At 35.9% G+C, this 19,449-nt stretch overlaps 1 protein-coding gene across 1 annotated transcript; it reads right to left on the bottom strand.

Annotated features, from left to right (window-relative positions):
- Window positions 1-2,645: 2,645 nt before the first annotated feature.
- On the bottom strand, window positions 2,646-6,084 carry LOC114169162 (ABC transporter G family member 9-like). Its single transcript, XM_028054201.2, has 4 exons — window positions 5,937-6,084; window positions 4,843-5,626; window positions 3,780-4,105; window positions 2,646-3,501 (listed from the first exon to the last, which is right to left on the bottom strand). Exons 1-4 carry the CDS (start codon window positions 6,042-6,044, stop codon window positions 2,836-2,838), a joined length of 1,884 nt encoding a protein of 627 aa, XP_027910002.2. The 5' UTR covers window positions 6,045-6,084; the 3' UTR covers window positions 2,646-2,835.
- Window positions 6,085-19,449: the final 13,365 nt, after the last annotated feature.

The raw sequence follows: 19,449 nt of genomic DNA, 5'->3' as shown, positions 1-19,449 counted from the left end.
TGAGATCCATGATCTTTAATGAGATCCATGATCTTTAATGAGATCCATGATCTGTAATGAGATCCATGATCTGTAATGAGATCCATGATCTGCACTGAGATCCATGATCTACATTGAGATCCACTAGGATCCATGATCTACACTAAGATCCATGATTTGCACTGAGATCCATGATCTGCACACATCTAATAGGGGAAACGAATGAGATCCATGATATGCACACATCTAATAGGTCTAATAGGGGAAACAAATGAACAAATTTTTGTAGTTATAAATGGATATTGACTGTCGATAATTTATGTTTTTCTTGTAGTGAGATTTGCATAGAGGGCACACCAATTAAAAAGACTTCCCTTTTGCAACAAATCTAAGAGGTTGCTCCATATAATTTTCTCCTATAAATTCCTATTTAGGAAAACATTTTTTACACCCAATTGATAGAGTAACCATTATTGAAGAGCGGCCATATTTAAAAGTAAACGAACAGTAGATAAATTTTTCACTGGAAAAAAAGTATCACCATAATCTAATCCAAAAATTTATATGTAGCCTTTGGCCACAAGTCAATCTTTGAGGAGATCAATAATACCATCAAGATTAACTTTGATAGCAAAACTTCTCCAACCAACAACATATTTCCCAAACGGTAGTAGGACGATCGCCCCAATTCTACTATTTGGACGAACACTTAATTCATCTAGCATGACATGACGCCAACTAGGATGGGCTAAGTCATTAATGTCAAATTTTAGGGATGGACACAAAAGAAATAAAGTTAGGTATAAAAATGTGAAGATAATCTATGGTAACTCAAAGTAGTATAATGTGGAGAGGGATTATGACTAGAACATATACCTGTACATAGGGAAATTAGAAGGTCAAACTCAGTTGTCAAAGCCGAAGGAGACAAAATTGTTGGCACTTGAAGTGAGTCACGTAGTGGATGTTGGGAACAATGTCTTCAACTTTAAATCTCAAGTGATGATGGAGGAAGAGAATTTGATGGTGGACTAGGCACAATTGGAGGATCACATATAGCAAAATATTAATTGTACTAGACGGAAACACATAAGAAGAAGAAGGACCCCTTAAATAAAAAAGAAAACTCATTCAAGGTGACATTTGCAGAAACAAAATAGCACCTAAGAGAATGAAAAAAACATTTGTATCCTTTTTATGATTTAGTAAATCCTAAAAAAGGCATTTGTGTGATCTGAAGCTATGTAAACCCAAAAACTTTCAAAGGTAAGGGATATAAAGATTCGTGAGGAAATAAAGTAAAATGAGGAATTTTGTTATCTAAAACCAAAGATGGCATATGATTAATAAAATAACATGCGGTAAGAATAGCCTCACCATGAATTAAAAGAATGTTGAGTTGTTTAAATAAGATGTTATTCTTATGTTCAATCACCCCATTTTGTTGGGATGTATAAGCACATGAAGTTTGATAGAGAATGCTATGAAAATGCATAAATTGTTGAAAAGAATGTGAAAGATATTCATGGCCATTATCAGTTTGCAAAGTTCAAATAGATATCCCAAACTGAGTTTTTATTTCATTATAAAAGGTTTGAAATATAGAAAAGAACTCAAACGGTTTTTTATTAAGAGCAACCAAGTGCATATGGAATAATCATTAATACAGGTAACAAAATATTGAAAACCTAGATTAGACTAAAAACGACTAGGTCCCTAAATTTTAGAGTGAACTAAGGCAAAAGGTGATGAACCACGTTGTGAGACACTACGAGGAAAAGAACTAAGATTGTGTTCCCCTAATTGACATGACTCACAATTAACTATGTAAATTTGACAAATTGGGAACAAGCTGTTGTAGTTTAGCAAGACTGGGATGACCTAACTGAGTATGAATGAGAGATGGAGACTACAATCATTTGTCCTGAACTTCGATTCTGTAAACAAACAAAGCATTCTCCAAGATCAGGTTTGAAGTGTTAAGATCAAAGCTTTGGGTATCCAAGAAAAATCTCAAAGATCAGTGCTAGAAAATGAAGATTTTTCTAAAGTTTTTGTGTAGACTCTTTGTCTCTCTATTACTTGGAAATTTGGAAAACTTGGTTGTTAAGGAAACTTATTTGGTAATTTTTGTAAAACTTATTTATTAAGTTTTGGAAAAGTAGGCTTACATCTCTCTTATAAATAAGAGAGAAATACTTTTTAGAGCAACAACTCACATATTGTGTAGACTTTTTGTCTTTCCCTTCTTCCATAGAGTAGAAAAGCTCTCTTCTGTGTTATTTTCTCTGATTCTACAATATTTTTGTTTTTTTTTTTATTTTGAGATAGGAATATATATATATATATATATATATATATATATATATATATATATATTACTACTAAAAAATATCATATTTCTTGTCAATTTTGTTTTGAATTTATTTTTTAGGAAATATTTATTTAATTTGTTATGAAAAAAATTTTGTGGGAAATTGCTGCCAATTTTTTTGCAAAATATTTTGTATAAAACACTTTTCCAACAAATTTAAATTTTGTAGGAAATACTTATGAATTTTATAATTTTGTAGGAAATAATTCTCCACGAAGGAATTACTTGCCAATTTAGATCCTTAAAAAAATAGAAGGAAAAAGTTTTTTCTTACAAACTTTTTTAACAAATTTGCATGAAAATTTTCATGTAATATGAGAATTTTTAGTAGTGTCCGTCATTATTTACACAAGACAACATTCCTGTTTTTCTTTAGCTACTAAAAGTTTATATTCATTTGCTAGTTCATTGTGCATACGACTATAGATGGAGTGGTAGTACACCGTGACTGCAAAAGGGCTAAGTATTAGAACTTAAGACTCCTACCGCATTTTCTTTGTCATCCCAATCTTCATCAGAGCCAAATAAGCCACTAATCTGTATCCTATAAGCATAATGAATACAGCCGATGCAGCCATGATTTTCCCTTGAAAATGTAACCCCATTTGTTCTATCAAAGGATATTCTGCAACCAAACACTGTCCATGAGAACATGGGTATGTGTCATTTGAGCCATACTGAGACCCAATCAGGAGATGGTATATGTAGTAGTTAATGGAGAAGTACTTGAGCCATGCTACAAATTTTGGTACATGTTGAATATAGTATCCACTAACTAGAACAGAAGTTAGCACAATCACTGAGGCCAGTGTGGTTGCGGATTTCTGGTCCATTACAATAGCACCAATGGCAAGGCCTAGTCCTTGTGAAACCAAGACATCGAGTAAAATAGTGAGAAGTGTGAATGAGAAGTTTACCACATTGTTTTTCAACCCTACCAACCAATAGATTATGGTGAGGAATATGGATGGAAGCACAAGCTCCATTGGAAGGTCACCAACCATCCTTGACATGAAGTATGAAGAGAGCTTGTACATTCCAGAGGATCGTTCCTTCTCCAGCATCATTAGCTCTTGAGGGAATGTGAATATTGCTTGATAGAGCGGCATGCTACCCCAAAAGCTAGTAAGGAAGAATAGAATTCCAATCTGCAAGTATATAGCAGTTGCATTACGATTTGTTTATTGCGAGAAAAAGTAAATGGGTGAGGAACACTAGTGACATATTAGGATGTGAGTTGAATTCAGAGAAGAATTTTCGCTACAACCATTTTGAAGAACAAACCTTAAATCATTAACATGTTTATGTTAAAACCAGAAAATAATTCAGTGTTGTAATTACAATTTATAACTAATGTGAGAAATAATATTTATATATACTTTAGGTCAGTCCAAATACATCTTATTTATCTGTTGAGAGTTATTACCTGATCCTGCAAGCGTGAAATATCACACTTATACCATAGTAATCCTGTAATAAGAGCAACCACAAGAACCTGAAAAACCTTCAGGCCAGAAAATGATGCATATTTTCTCTCTTTAACATCCCTTTCCAGCAGTACAAGAAACTGGTGTGACCAACTGGTAGGCCATTCCCCAAATTCATTGCCTTCAAATCTACCCTGAGTCTTACCGTATTCTGGAATTTCTTGAATTACTGGCTTAAATTTGACATCAAAGTAGTTCCTATATGCGGAAATCAATTTGTTCTTATTCAAGGCATGGTCCTCATTCGATTGACCAGTGTAGACACCTGCAATTTTTGTTCCCATGTGGCCAAATAAGAAAGTAAAACCATGTATTATATTTTAAGTAAACATTAATAAGAGGATATAAACCTAGAGAACTCTTCTTCATTCCTGTCTTTCTTCTCATACTTGCAGCATCAGTATGTAAAATACTTATTAAGTACGAAGAGTTCATTTATCAGTTCTAGTTTTATCCTCTAAATAAATTTTTAAAATTTCCATTTAAGTTCGATTGGACGAATTTCTAGTAAAATATTGGTTAAAGAAGAAAACAAAAAAAGGTAAAGTAAATCAAATTTTGGCAATAAGTTAAAATCAACTAATATCACATCTTTCTTTCAACTTTTCCGAAAGATGGAATGTAACTTTATTAAACTTAATTAAAAATTTCAAGTTATTTCATATTCTTAATTTATTCTTCTTAAATCCTCTGAATAAAAGTTAATTGGATAAAATTTTAATGTAAAAGTCATTCACTATAAGAGATTTTAAAAAGTTAGTTAAGGATTTTAAAACATTAAAATCATTGAAGTGACTAATGATTTATTTGCGCAATTATTAAACGTTGAAATTAGTAAATTTTTCGAAACATTTGTAGGTTATCAAAGAAAAATAAGATTTTAAAAATTTTGTATTCAGAGCATAAAGATATCTTTTTTTCTTTTTTTTTATAGGCAGAGTATAAAGACTGATAAATAGCAAAAGCTCAAAAGGCGTAAAATAAACAGAGAACACAGCTTACCATTTGCAAGATCCAAAAGGAAATCTGAGGGGTTCAATGGCATGGTAGGGGCAAATCCAATATTAGTAAAATATTCTATAGCTTCAGACCCATTTCCAAAATAGAGTAGGTTCCCTTCTGAAAGCAGTAATACCCTGTGAAACATGGAGTAAATCCTACTTGAAGGTTGATGTATGGTCATCACAACAGTTCTCCCTCCATTTGCTAGCTCCCACAAAATTGAGACAATTCTTTGAGCTGTTGTTGAGTCTAGGCCAGAGGTTGGCTCGTCCAGAAATAGCAAGCTTGGGTTTATGAGCATTTCTTGTCCAATACTAACCCTTTTTCTCTCCCCACCAGAAACACCTCTAAGAAGTGGGCCTCCAATGATGCTGTCCTTGCACTTGGTTAAACCAAGTTGAGCCACCACAGCTTTTGCATGCTCAATTTTCTCCTTTTTGGATAAACTGCTTGGCAATCTTAGAAAGGCTGTGAACACAAGAGTTTCTGTCACAGTCAAGTGGGGATACAGAACGTCATCTTGTGTCACAAAACCTGTTTTCCTCTTCATTGCATTTGAGAAGGCTTTTCCATTATATGTTATGCTTCCATAAAGTTTTCCTCCAAGCTTGCCTCCCAATGCTGCTAGCAAAGTAGTTTTGCCACTTCCAGAGGGACCTAACATGGCAAGAATTTCTCCAGGTTCAACCATGCCTGTCACTCCATTCAGAACTACTTTCTCTTCTATTTTGCTCTTCAAAAATCCCCCCTTTCTGCTCTTAATTTTATAAATAACATCGCGGAACTACATGCAATAAGTAACAACAAATTTCAGCATAAATCCATACTAAAAAAATTGATATGTTAAGCACAAATATAGAAGCTTCTAGGAATGAGAAAAAAAAAATCATAATTTTCTATATAATTATTTTGGCTACTTTTAGAGAAACAACATGATTATGAACTAGCAACAAATTTTTCATTAACAATATTCGAAAAATAGTTTACTCTAAAAAAATACACACGTGGCTAGATTTTAATCATGAGGATAACATACGAAATTTTTTATTCCAATCAATGCATAGAGATAAATGCTACTTCCAAAATCACAAAACCTTTAGAGTTATTGAGGGATTTCCCTTGCAAAAGAGCTCAGGTGCTTCGTCTTGTACTGTTGTTATGTTGGAAGTTTGAGACTCTATGTTCTCCATCTCCTGCTCCATCTATATTCTTTTGCGACTTTCATAGTGCCATAAATTTGTGACCCTCTATATATGAATTAAGCATAAAGTAATATGACATAAAATACCACAATGAGATAACTTCTCTGTCCGTCTAAGTGTGATCGTGCTTGCAACTATAACTTCTTTAAGTACTATTATTTTCTCAAAATTGCATGTACGTGTTCATTGTCTACGATGCTAGTATTAGTATTTAGTAATTAGGAACCATTGAGATCTAGCACATATGTGTGGATCGTGGGAAATAAATTAGTGCTTACGTTAGTGCCGACTAAAGAGGAAAAGAAATACAACAAATGGTAAGTATAAATGGGAAAGATGACAATGACCATCGATGAGATATTTGTACTTTTGGAATCATAGTTTCCAAGTATGCGGTTCAAGGTATTCACAATTTGTTATTATTACTATTATAAAATATATGTTGTAACCTCAAGTCGGCTGAAATAATAGAGATAGGATTAATTAGCAATTGAAGAATCCACTATGGAACTTAGAGTTCAGTTACAATTTTGTCATTAAAAGATTCACTTTGGAGCTCAGAGTTAAGTTACAATTTTGTCATTAAAAGATGTCTTAAAAGTAAGGAAGGTGTGTAACACCTCATAACCAAGTGTCAACTACCCCTACCAAGCTTCTAACCCAACGTTTGGTAAAAGTAGTCCTTGGAGGTGGAAACCACAAAGAGCTCACTTTCACAATTTTCTAACAAAAAAATCTCAAATTTTCTTTTAAATCAAAATAAAATTGAAAATTGAAAAATAGAAAACAAAAGCACAAAAAGAAAAAAAATGGAAATCCTAACTATGATTCTTCTCCCCACACATATTTCAAAAATTGTCGGAGACTTATTTTGGGGAGAAAACGGAAAACTATGACTTCTGATTCAGTCTGACCATGTGACAATTTATTTTCATTAAATTTATGAAGTACAAGTCATCTAGTATGATTTTATTAATTTTAAATTTTTATTTTTATTACAAATACAAACAAATATTTTTAAAATTTTCATAATTATTTTCTACTGATGCTAAAATGAAAAAAATAAATAAATATGCATCCGTTTTTAAATTTTCATCAACAATGCGATTAAAGGAATTTAAATCTAACTTGTTTTCCTATTGCAACAACTTTTATTCTTGCTCAACAGCCAAGGACAGACCTTGGTTATGAGAGAGGGGAGCCACAACTCCTACAGACTTTTCTCATTTTATTTTTTATATATATTTTAATATTATATTTATATATTGTTATATTTATATTTATATTTATATATTATCTATATCTTATTTGGAAGATTACTTCAACTATTTAAATTTATTTCATATTAGATAATTTTTTACATTTAATGATAGATTTTATGGTTATTTTATGATATGATAGTGAATGATGATCATATTTTTTTGGATTCTACTATCATGTGTGTCTATTTTAAGTACACAAAATGAAGATTTTTTTATTAGAAAAAATAATTTATGTATAAAAAGTATAATTCGAAACTACTTAATTTTTTGTCCAATTTCTGTCACTTTCAATAGCCATGTCAACAAAGACAACCATTGAAAACTTATTTTAATCGTTCACATCAACAAACTTGATGTGTGGAGCATGTGACTTCAACTCAGTTTGAACATCATCAGGTGCATTTAGGTAGTTAACAATTGTTGAACTTGAAGAAGATTGTGATCGATGATTTGATGAATGAAACCAAGGATGTTAAATTATGAGGGAGTAAATACGACATTAGGATAAAATGTTGATCAAATTGTATTTAGAAAAGTAGCCTATCAAGTGGTGTTTTCCATGATATCATTTTAAATCTTTTAAAGTACAACTTTAATTGGCAAAAATATTCTTAGTTTCTTCAAGCATATATTATGAACACTTTAACTAATTGGAGACAAATGTCCATCGTAGATTTCACTAGTTAAGTCAAATCGACCGATTGCCCGTTACATTGGATCAATTAAATGTATTAGAGATATGTTTATATATCATTATCTTCAATTCTTTCAAAAAAAAAAACAATTTTTCTAATCTAAAAACACCATTGACAAAGATTAAGCTAAAGTGTGGTATTAGTTGTTGTTGATATTTGCATAGGATTGTGTATGGTGTGTGAATCACATTTTCAGGTTGTATCATTCTACAATTGTCTAGTGTTGGTGTTTGTAAGTCTAGTAGGGTTCCAACATGTTGTAATAGGGTTTTGCATAGTCTTATGGGAATCTTGTAGGGTTCAAGAAGCATTGAGTTGAATTTGATTTATAAAACCATTGTATCTTGTGTGTTGATTGAATAGTGGAATTCTTTGCTCAGGTTTCAAAGCAGATTTGGATGTAACTCTTGAAGAGTGAACCAATATAAAATCTTCTTACATTTTTAGATTTTCTTTTTCTTTCAACAACTTCACACTAATGTAGATTTGACATTTTACTTCGTCTTATAGGCCTCGGTTATAGCAGAACCAAAGCTTATAAGGAGGCGGTGGCATTTTCACAATTTCATCAAACTATATTGCTTCGGTTCTTACAAAAACTGGTGCAGTAAGCAGTTTTAGTCCTCTGTTCACAAAGAACTAAAGCCTATGAGGTAGCCCAAAAAACAAAATTTCAAAATTGCCACAAGCATCAGCACATTTGGCCTCAGGTTCTTACAGACCGAAGTAATATGGGACAGATTTAGGCCTTGGTTACAATAAAACCGAAGCCTATAAGCCAGCCTAAAAACCCTAACTTACCCTAATTTCAAAAATGCCATCAAGGCTGTCACCTTTGGCTTCGGGTCCTTGTTGACCAAGGCCATTGAGTCACTTTACGCCTCGGTTATTAATTGAACTGGGGCTATAAAACCTATTAGATTCCCAAATCGCGAAACCATTTCACTATTCATCATCTTCTCAAATCTCCTCTGTGCGAAAACCCCCTCTGCACCCTCTGCCACCACCAGCTTCCGACGTCGTCGTTGTCGTCTGTCAGTTTTCATTGCTTTTGTCTCGTCATCCATTGTCGTCGATTGAATCTTCATCTCTCGCTCCCGATGAGTTCAAAAAATGGGTTTCCCTTCGCATTTTGGTTTTTTTTTGCCGTTTTGGTTCGTTTATGTTGCTTTGATTTTTCTTTCTATTATGAATTGTAGTAGTTTCAGTTTTGTGGTTTAATTTTTTATGATTAGGTACTCTTGCATTGTGGATTTTTGAGTTCTCAAATTGTGCATCTTCTTTGATCTCGGTTCTATATTGTTATTCAACTTTCACGCTCCCAGGTTCCGTTCTAAATTGCTTTATCTATGGTTAATTTTTTGTTTAAATATGTCGTTTGATTTTCTTATAGTGTGAGTTAGCCTTAGTTTCCCATTTGAGATTCAATATGAAAATTATGTATTGTCCCCGAGTTTTCATTTTGAAAAAGCTACATTTTTTTAAAATTAATATAAGGGGATAAAATACTAATAATTTAAATGTATTGAATCTTGAATTATCTGATTGGACAGTTTAAGAAGAATAATCACTTTCTAGTAGTTTATTAGTACACACACATATATATATATATATATATATATATATATATATATATATATATATATATATATATATATATATATATATATATATATATATATATATATATATATATTAAAATACATAGCTTAAAATTCATGAATATTTGTCAATTGTGTTTTGTATTGATCTTCGGGTGCATATTTGATTTGGTTGATAATCACTTTCATTTCGAGTATCCTAAAGACCAATGCGAAATGCTGGCAAAATTTCGTGAGATTTAAGATTTGTATTTTAAAAGTAATATGTACCAATAAAATAAAGAAAGTGAATCTTCTTGAATGGGATAGGGTCACACCTTGAGTACACAAACAACGTGAGCATTGATTCAAAGATTATTGAAATTGTTCATGCAATTTTAGTATATATATGTATGGATCGAGATTGGATTAATTTATATGAGAACGGAGTAGAAGAATTTATACAATTTGTGCAACGTTATGAGGGTAAAAGTGATGAATAGGTGAAGTTTAGATGTCCTTGTGTCAACTGTTTGAATGGGAGAAAGTTGAATGCAACTCAAGTTAGGGAACATCTTATTTGTGATGGTTTCCTTAGAAGTTATACAATATGGACAGGGCATGGCGAATTAATAGACTTTCCAACTGTTGGCCGAATTGAACATGTTGTCGATTCCAACATTGAAGAGCGACGGGAAGAGCGAGTGGAAGAAGACAATATGGAGGACATGATACGAGATGTTGGTGCAGAAGCTTTTCCACAAGCGCATGTGCATGAGACGATGTCTACTGATGCGGAAACTTCGTTGTCTGTCGGTTCAACTAAGTTCACGCGATTGTCAATGATTTTAAGACTTATGAATTTGAAAGCGACCAATGGTTGGACAAATAAAAGTTTCAGAGAATTGCTCGTGCTCTTGAATGAAATGGTTCCCAAGGAAAATACTCTACCCACTCGAAACTATGACGCCAAGAAAATTCTTTGTCCGATGGGTATGGAGTATAAAAGGATACATGCATGTCCTAATGATTGCATATTATACAGAAAAGAATTTAAAGATTTGAAAAAAAATGTCCAACGTGTGGGTCATCACGGTACAAGCAGAAAAGAAACAGTGAAGATAGTGGTCAAATAAAAAAGGGTTAAATATGTTTTTGGTCCCTTAACTTTCAGTGAATTTTGGAATTAGTCCATTTTGAAACTATGGACCAATTTAGTCCTTCATCTTTCAGAATACGTGGATTTAGTCCTTTTAATCAAATTTTGTTAGGTTTATTTAATATTTCATACACATTTTAGGATTGTATTTGAGTTGTTTATTCTGTTTGACACATTTTTGCTTTAATGTTAAGTCAAATACTATTGTGAAACGCGCTTGAAATGTCAAATAAACTTAACAAAATTTGATTAAAAGGACTAAATCCACGTATTTCAAAAGATGAAGGACTAAATTGGTTCAAAGTTTCAAAATGGACTAATTCCAAAATTTACTGAAAGTTAAGGGACCAAAAACATATTTAACCCAATAAAAAATGAAGGATCTGCTTTGAAAGTAGTATGATACCTTCCAATCGTGCCCAGACTTAAGCGTTTGTTTGCAAATCCTAAACACGCTAAAAATCATAGATGGCATGCAATTGAGAGAAGATGTGACGGACTGCTTCGTCATCCAGCTGATTCAATGCAATGAAAAAATATTGATCGGGAATTTCCCAAGTTCGGTCAAGAATGTAGAAATATTCAGTTTGGCTTAGCTACCGATGGAATGAATCCATTTGATAATTTAAGTACAAACCACAGTTGTTGGCACGTTATATTATTCATTTACAACTTATCTTCTAGACTCTAAATGAAGAGAAAATACATGATGTTGTCTATGATGATATCTGGTCCAAAGCAACCTGGAAATGACATAGATGTATATCTCAATCCACTAATTGAAGACATGAAGTTATTGTGGGATGATGGGGATTGAAGTATTTGATGTTGTTGCTTCTGAAACTTTCATGATGCATGCAATGTTATTTTGCACCATTAATGACTTTCCAACTTTCGGTAATTTTTCGGGATATAGTGTCAAGGGTCATAAAGCATGTCCTATATGTGAAGAAAACACTACATCTCATCAGTTGAAAAACGGAAGGAAGACCATGTATCTATGCCATCGAAGGTTTTTACAAGCAAATCACCCTTATCGAATGTTAAAGAAAGCATTCAATGGACATCAAGAGAATGACGAAGCACCAATTCCATTAACTGGCCTTCAAATTCATGAAAAAGTTAATAAAGTACATCCTGTATTTTGGAAAACATTTAAGAAGTCATCTGCATCGAGCCTTTGGAAGAAAAAAAATCAATATTCTATGATCTTCCATATTGGTCGAAGTTACAAGTTAGGCATTGCATAAATGTCATGCATGTAGAGAAGAATGTGTGTGATAGCTTGATTGGTACGCTACTTAACATTCAGGGAAGACAAAAGATGGAGTAAATGCTTGTTTGGATTTGGTTGAAATGAAAATCCGAGAGGACTTGGCACCAAGGGAGGTTGGTAGGCGTACTTATTTGCCCCCTGCATGTTACACTATGTCCAGACAAGAGAAGATAAGTTTTTGCTTATGTTTAAAGAGTGTCAAGGTACCTCAAGGATACTCTTCAAATATTCAGAGTTTAGTGTCCATGCAAGACTTGAAGCTTGTTGGCCTAAATTCTCACGATTGCCACATTTTAATGCAACAATTGTTACCTGTAGCTATTCGTAGAATTTTACCCAAAAATGTTAAACAAACTATAACCTGTTTGTGCATTCTCATCTTCAATTTGTAGCAAAGTCATTGATCCTTTAAAGTTAGATGAACTTTAAGCCGAGATTGTTATCAGATTACATGGCAAAAGCAAAACCGATAGGAGTTCCTCAAAGATCATGGTTGAACAGGTGTTCTATAAGTAACAACATCCGAGGTGTGAATGTGGTTAGTAAAGATCATGAAGAGTTGTTGCAAGCACACCTATACATATTGAACAACACAAATGAGGTAATGCCTTACACATCTGCACACAAACTCATTGTGAAAGTGAACAATCCAAGACAATCAGAGAAATGGAATTTGATGGAGCACAATAGAACATTCATTCCTTGGTTTAAATATGAGGTTTTGAAAGATTCATAATGTTCTAAGACTTTGATGTGGTTAGCGAATGGGTTGAAATTTGATTTCATCTGTTGTACAAGTTATGAAATTAATAATTGCAATTCTATACGAAGTCTCTAGATGATAAAGGCAAAGTAGAAAATAGTAGAGTCAGTCTTGAAGCTGATTACATTTTTTATATTGTAGCTAACATTTGATATTCCAAATACGGCGACGCTTAAACACAAGCGTTTGTCATCGGTTACTGAGGAATTTTGTGGTTTTAAGACCAAGTTCACGTCTAGGTATGTGTTTGGATCTAAAAGGAATGAAAATTCATTGCTGAAATACACATGGATTGATGAAGACACCTAGCATCAGTTTGTTGAGCTTCGGACATCTGATGGATGGTAGGTATGTTTATTTGAAATCATCAATTGCTCAATTGATAATTCTGTACAATTTGAACTAATTCATAAAATGGGTTTTTTATGTTACAGAAAAAGAGAAAAAAGGCTCAAAGTATAAGTGCTCAAAATAAAAACCCGAACATATTGTCTCATGGTGGGTATAGAAAACTTGAAGAGAAGATAATGTCATAAAAGAAAAAACTAGGCCCCCTCCTTCTAAGGGTGAAGATAATAAGCCTCCTTCACCACCATCGTGTCATCAAAAGTGGAAGTTAGCCCATCTACGTACATCGAGCAACTACACTTCTGAATCTGCATGAGAAATATCTGATAAAATTGTAAGATACAATTCTTATCTAAATAGCTCTTCATGTTTTATATTGTATTATTTTTTATAACTTTTTTTGTTACATTGCAGGATTCGTTGGTTGAACAGAGCTCCCAAAGAGGATTCACTCCAGAAGGTCGTCATGACATACTAGTTGCTGCAATTGGACGGCCTGAGCACCTTAGACGTGTGCGTGGTGCAAGATCAAGAGTGGGCATATGCAAATTTTTTGGTTCTTCCTCTCGTTAGTCTTCATGCAGTCATGATGCTGATTATGAAGAAAGAATGATAGTAAAAATCACTATCAGGGTGAGAGAAGAACTTATGCGCCAATTTGAGCATTATAGCATTCGTTCGCCAGTGGGTCCTTCGCTAGAAGTAGACCCATTTGTGCCTCCCACGGGTAAATCTATTTTCTATAAGTTTTGAATTGAATAAATGATATTTAATAAAATAATTGAATAACATTAATAAATCGTTGACTCTAACAAGTAGAAGCGGAAAAGGGAGTTGTTCATCTCGATTCGGGGATGACATGGATGACACTCATCCACGTCAACTATATATTTGGAATGGTACAAAGAAGACACTAGTGGCTCATGGAAAAGTATTTGAGGTAGCCATAGTTCTTCATGGGATGGAGTTATCAGAGGATGAGGTTAAGATCACAATAGAGGAGGTTCTTGTGCCAACAGATGAGGTATATATTGTGGCTCAAGCACTCCAATATTTTGATGTTCATCTTGTTACCACGTGAATTTATTTGAGGTCAGAGCAATGGTTGTAAATAGAACTTATTTCCCTTTAGAGTGTTAATTATGGTTGAAGTAAGCATGATTTGATAATGGCTTCTTGGTTGTGGTTGCAGAAGTTTTGTGAAACGCAAGGTGTTTGAAGGTAAGTTAATTGGAAATTTCATTTAAAGTATTGGATGGACTGAATGTGAAAAGTAAAGGTGAAATGGTGAAATTTCAGGTAGCATTTGTTTTGTTAAAAAATAATAATAAAACAATAATATAATAATAATAATAATAATAATAATAATAATAATAATAATAATAAATAATAAAATAAAATAAAAATATGTTTTGATTGATGATAGGTTTTTTACCTTTAATTCTACCATGGAAAAAAAAAGAAAAAAAATGGAAAAAACAAGAGAACGGAGAATCTAATTTATTATCACACTCTTTTCATGAGCCCAAATGTTTTGTACATATTTTCACCCCATTGTTTGCTATTTACACTCCATACATGACCTGTCAAAAAATGACATTTTATAATTTCTTCTTTTTTAGAGAAGGGTATAATATTAGGAGCTTTTTTTCTTCATAATAATTCGAATAAATATCTTGAATTTATGCTTATGTGATGTGTCTCATTGATTTTTCCAGTCATAGAAGGTATTATTTTAATAATTAAAACCAAATATTCTCGATAATAATGTTTTTTAGAGAATTATACGATTTTAATAATTAGAAGAAAACATTCCTGGTAATAATTAGAATCAATTATATGAATAATATGTTATGATTTGATCAGGATCTTCATGTATCAGAAAACATATGATTCTAGTAATTACAAGCAATATTTTGTTAATAATTATAATCAATATCGTGGATATTATGCAACGATTTAATTGCTATGATATGTTTCATCCGGACCAATTACTTCCTCATATATTTTATTATAATTAAAGACTAGGATTTTAGTGGTACCCCAAGGTGCCTATACAAGCACAAAACTTCTCTAATACAAGACACAAAAAGAAAATTCGAAAAATCCCTCTCCTTTTTTACTACCATAGCACACACGCAAAAAGGGGGTCAACTTAAGGTAAATTCTCTTTGCTCCTAATGTTATTCATGTACTACTTAGATTCTCTTGTAATATCAAATGTATGATCGATTGACATGCTGTATGACTAAATGTGTTTGGGGGTTTGGGGTCCCCGAACGTTAGATAATTTTGGGTTTGGGTTTGTCATTGATATGCTCAACCCTTCTCTCTTATTTTATTTGGAATGTCATTATCTTGGTAATTAAAAAGGCTTTTTTTCGTAGGCTTTAATTCTCTCTAAAAAAAGTAATAATAAATTAAAAAAAATAATAAAAATTATATTATTTCTTTGATATAAGTATTGCTTACCATGTCAAGTCTCGGACTTGCTTGTTAATCAAAACACTCCTTCATAGGCTTTTAATTCTTTTTCTTAAAAAAAAGTTAATAATAATAAAAAATAAAAATTATAAAATTATTTTTAATATCATGCCAAGTCTGGATTTGCTTAATAACTAAATCTTTTATTGTAACACCCCTCTTAATCAAGAGGGCCGTGTCAGGTTTGCAGCCCAATACACCCCAACCCCTCGCCCCAAGTGTCCCCCCACTTCGCAAGGCAGGTTGTTGTCAGTCGGGGTCGAACCCCAGACCTGACCTTTAACACCCTCTCAACAAGAGAGATGTCTCGCAGCGCAACTGGTGACATCTCTCTTGTTGAGAGGGTGTTAAAGGTCAGTTCTGGGGTTCGACCCCGACTGATAACAACCTGCCTTGCGAAGTGGGGGGACACTTGGGGCGAGGGGTTGGGGTGTATTGGGCTGCAGACCTGACACGACCCTCTTGATTAAGAGGGGTGTTACAAAAAAGTGCACTTTTTTGTAACACCCCTCTAATCAAGAGGGCCGTGTCAGGTCTGCAGCCCAATACACCCCAACCCCTCGCCCCAAGTGTCCCCCCACTTCGCAAGGCAGGTTGTTGTCAGTGGGTATCGAACCCCAAACCTGACCTTTAACACCCTCTCAATAAGAGAGATGTCACCAGTTGCGTTCTGCTAGGGTTAGGTTCTTGCCGTTGTCGAGCTGGTTCCAAGTTGTCTCCTACTCTAGGTAAGTACTATGGCCAGCCCATGCTCGTCTCTATTATTCATTTCATTCCTTTCACAATAAGGTTCCAAGTGACCCTTATCGTACTGTTGGTTCGCTGTCTTTTCAGTTCCTCCGTTAGTCCTTTGAGTTGTTGTGCTCGTGCGTTCGGTATCTAGGTCGTGTCGGGTTGTTTTGCTAGCTCATTCCAGGTACGGGAAGCTAGACCCTTTTCATGTGGTGTATTTTGTCTTGTATCGTTGTGATTTGTGGTTTGCTTGAGTTTGTGTACTGCTATGGGCGTATGAACTGCTTGGAAATCTCTGTTGGATGTGGGTATTCGTTGTGCAGGTGCGAATAGTGGCAGATACTAATAGTCTCACCCAGGCGAGATGTGCAGGGGCTCGCCCAGGGTTTTCTGCGCGAGTGGTCGCCCAGGCGACCAGAGTGTTTTTTAAGCGAGCACACAACTCGCCCAGGCGAGGGGGGGTCTCGCCTAAGCGAGATCCCGCGTTGTTTTCTTGTTCCTATTTGAGCCCTCGCTTAGGGGGAGGAGGACTCGCCTGAGCGAGATTGTCTCGCCTGAGCAAGATCCCTCAGCCTGAGCGAGGTGCTGGGCGAGACAGTGCTGTGATTGGCTATCTGTTTGTTCCTGAATGATCTGTCTTGGTTGAGTATGATTGTATGATGAGTGATATGTATATAATGGAGCATGAGGTATGTTTGGCATGATTCATGAATTTCGTATGACGGGTTGGGTATGATATTGGCATGGGAAATGAATGAGTAGTTTGGAACTAAAGGAACACGTTATTGATATGAGATGAGGCCCTAGATTCATGGGGTGGTGATGATCAGATGTATGGATTCAAAATGTGATGCGTGTGAGGAATAAATCTCAGGAATGGGTATGGAATTGTAAACATGATTTTGATGTTCTTCTACTGCTGTTTTATGAATGTTGGTCCGTGTCAGCGTGTAATTCCTTGGGGTCTCTAGGTGAGACCTTCGGGGCTACGCTTCAATGGTCGGGACGTAATTCCATGGCCCCTGTTAGTGGCTGTCCATGGTGGTGCCCCATCTGTATAACTAGGTAAGGATTCAAGGTAAGGTTGCATCCTGACACTCTAAGGAGCCAGTTAGTCTCACCTAGAGCGGACTGACTCCTGTGGTGAGAGTAGCAGGAGACTTGAAATCCAGTAAGGGCTAACCTTGTGGTGAGGGAAATTTGATTGATCATAACACTTATATTACATAGCTCAAGATCGAGCAGCTTAGGGTCGAGCAGAGGTATCCACCACAAGTGCAAGCATCCGCTGAATCCGACCAAGTTATACGTATCAGGATGAGTCGAGTCGAGTTGTAGTGTATTGAATGAAGAGTCATAACATGTTTGGTTGTTATATGGATATGAGATGATGAAAATATATTTGACTGTATGATGAATATGAGTGGGCTCTAGCTTTCCCGTTTCGTTGCATGGTTGTGTTGTATGTGGCTGTTCTTCCTTGCGATGATCATCAATTTGATTGATGGGAGCAGATGGGCGAGGTTCTCGTGGTCAACAAGGGAATGGTGATTATGCTGCTTAGCCATCTGGGATGGATCTTATACTTCTTTTCGTCATGCTTTCTTTAGGGCTATGGCCCCTGTATTCGTGGTTATTGGATTGTAAACTTTTAGTTAAACAGTTATTCTGCTTTTGTTGGCATCGTGGTGTGCCTAGTTTTGTAGGGGTGATGTTGGGAACCCCAAGACTGCGTTGTTATACTATCTTATGTGTGGCGTTTCCTTTAATTGCGTTTATAAATTAAATGGGACGTGACATTTATGGTATCAAAGCGGTCATTCCTTAGGTTTGTGGACTTGGGTTGTCCGCTTAGCTTTCTCTGTGTGTCTCTGATTGTTCAGTTAAAATTCTTGCCTTTATCAAGTCTAACCAAGTGATTTTCTGTGTGCCAGTGGACTATGGCACCTCCTCGTCGAGCTTCTCAATCATCTCAAGGGGACGCACCCGATATCGCCAGAGCCATAGAGGCGATGGTAGCAGCGATGGCACAGCAGAGTGTTGCGATGATGCAGCAGCATGAGGCATTCATGCAGCGACAGGCGGCGTCGCTTGAGCAGCAGCAGACAGTGATGCAGCAGATGGAGGCTGCGAGGATAGCTGTTGAGGATGCTCATCGGCAGCATATGGAGGCCCTCCGCCAGCTAGAGGAGAACAGGGCGGCTGCCCTTGTGTTTGGTCCTGAACCACGACCTGCAGTTAGGGAGTGGAGCCTGGAGGACTTTCTGAAGCACCACCCAGCGAAGTTTGATGGGAAGACTAGTCTTGACGCCGCAGACCAATGGCTGAAGGACCTAAAGCGCATCTACGACGCCAAGATGTGCCTTGCGGAGAACAGGTTGGCGTTCTCGGTTTATATGCTCACGGGGGAGGCGGAGCATTGGTGGAGCAGCACCAGATCCATCCTGGAGGAGAGGGATGAGTTAGTGACGTGGGAGACTTTCACGGAGAGATTCCTCTCCGAGTACTTTTCCGACAACATTCGGTACGCCAAGGAGGTGGAGTTCCTCCAGTTGACCCAGGGAAGGAAGACTGTCACATAGTATGCTGAGAGGTTCAAACACCTCAATCGTTTCTACACCCTGCCACTCGATGAGGAGTGGCGATGCAGGAAGTTTGAGAACGGGCTCCGCGGTGACATTCGCTTGATGGTGGCACCCTTGTCCATCAAGGATTTTGCTGTTCTGGTAGAGAACGCCAGAGTAATGGAGAAGATGAAGCGTGAGGTGGAAGGTCAGCGCCCACAGTAGCCACAACCGCCTTAGAGGATCGGTGGACCATCTGGGTCCAGGCCTAGACATGAGGAGCGGAGGAGACCGTATGATAGACCACACCATCAGCCTTAGGAGTCTAGGAGCTTTTCTCCTCAGCAGGGCCGAGTTCGGTGTTACACATGTGGAGGACCCCACCCGAGGTACGCTTGTCCACGTAGGGAGGGTTACCGTAGGTGCAACAACTGTGGCAAGGAAGGCCACTTTGGGAGAGATTGTCCTAACCTTGCCAGGGCAGCGACATGCCCTCCAGTTCAGACACCGGATCAGCATCAGGGGAGAGACAGAGGCAACAG

This window comes from Vigna unguiculata, chromosome 11, assembly GCF_037176805.1.
Source record: "Vigna unguiculata cultivar grain cowpea cultivar isolate G323 ecotype 2 chromosome 11, ASM3717680v1, whole genome shotgun sequence".
Classification (NCBI taxonomy): domain Eukaryota; kingdom Viridiplantae; phylum Streptophyta; class Magnoliopsida; order Fabales; family Fabaceae; genus Vigna; species Vigna unguiculata.
This window is presented reverse-complemented; position numbering and strand designations above follow the sequence as displayed.

Coding starts and splice junctions, on each gene's coding strand:
- LOC114169162 (XM_028054201.2), bottom strand. CDS start 6,044: ATGGAGCAGGAGATGGAGAACATAGAGTCTCAAACTTCCAACATAACA. Junction 5,627..5,936: donor ATCCCTCAATAACTCTAAAG/GTTTTGTGATTT, acceptor TATTGCATGTAG/TTCCGCGATGTTATTTATAA. Junction 4,106..4,842: donor CCTTTTGGATCTTGCAAATG/GTAAGCTGTGTT, acceptor CAAAAATTGCAG/GTGTCTACACTGGTCAATCG.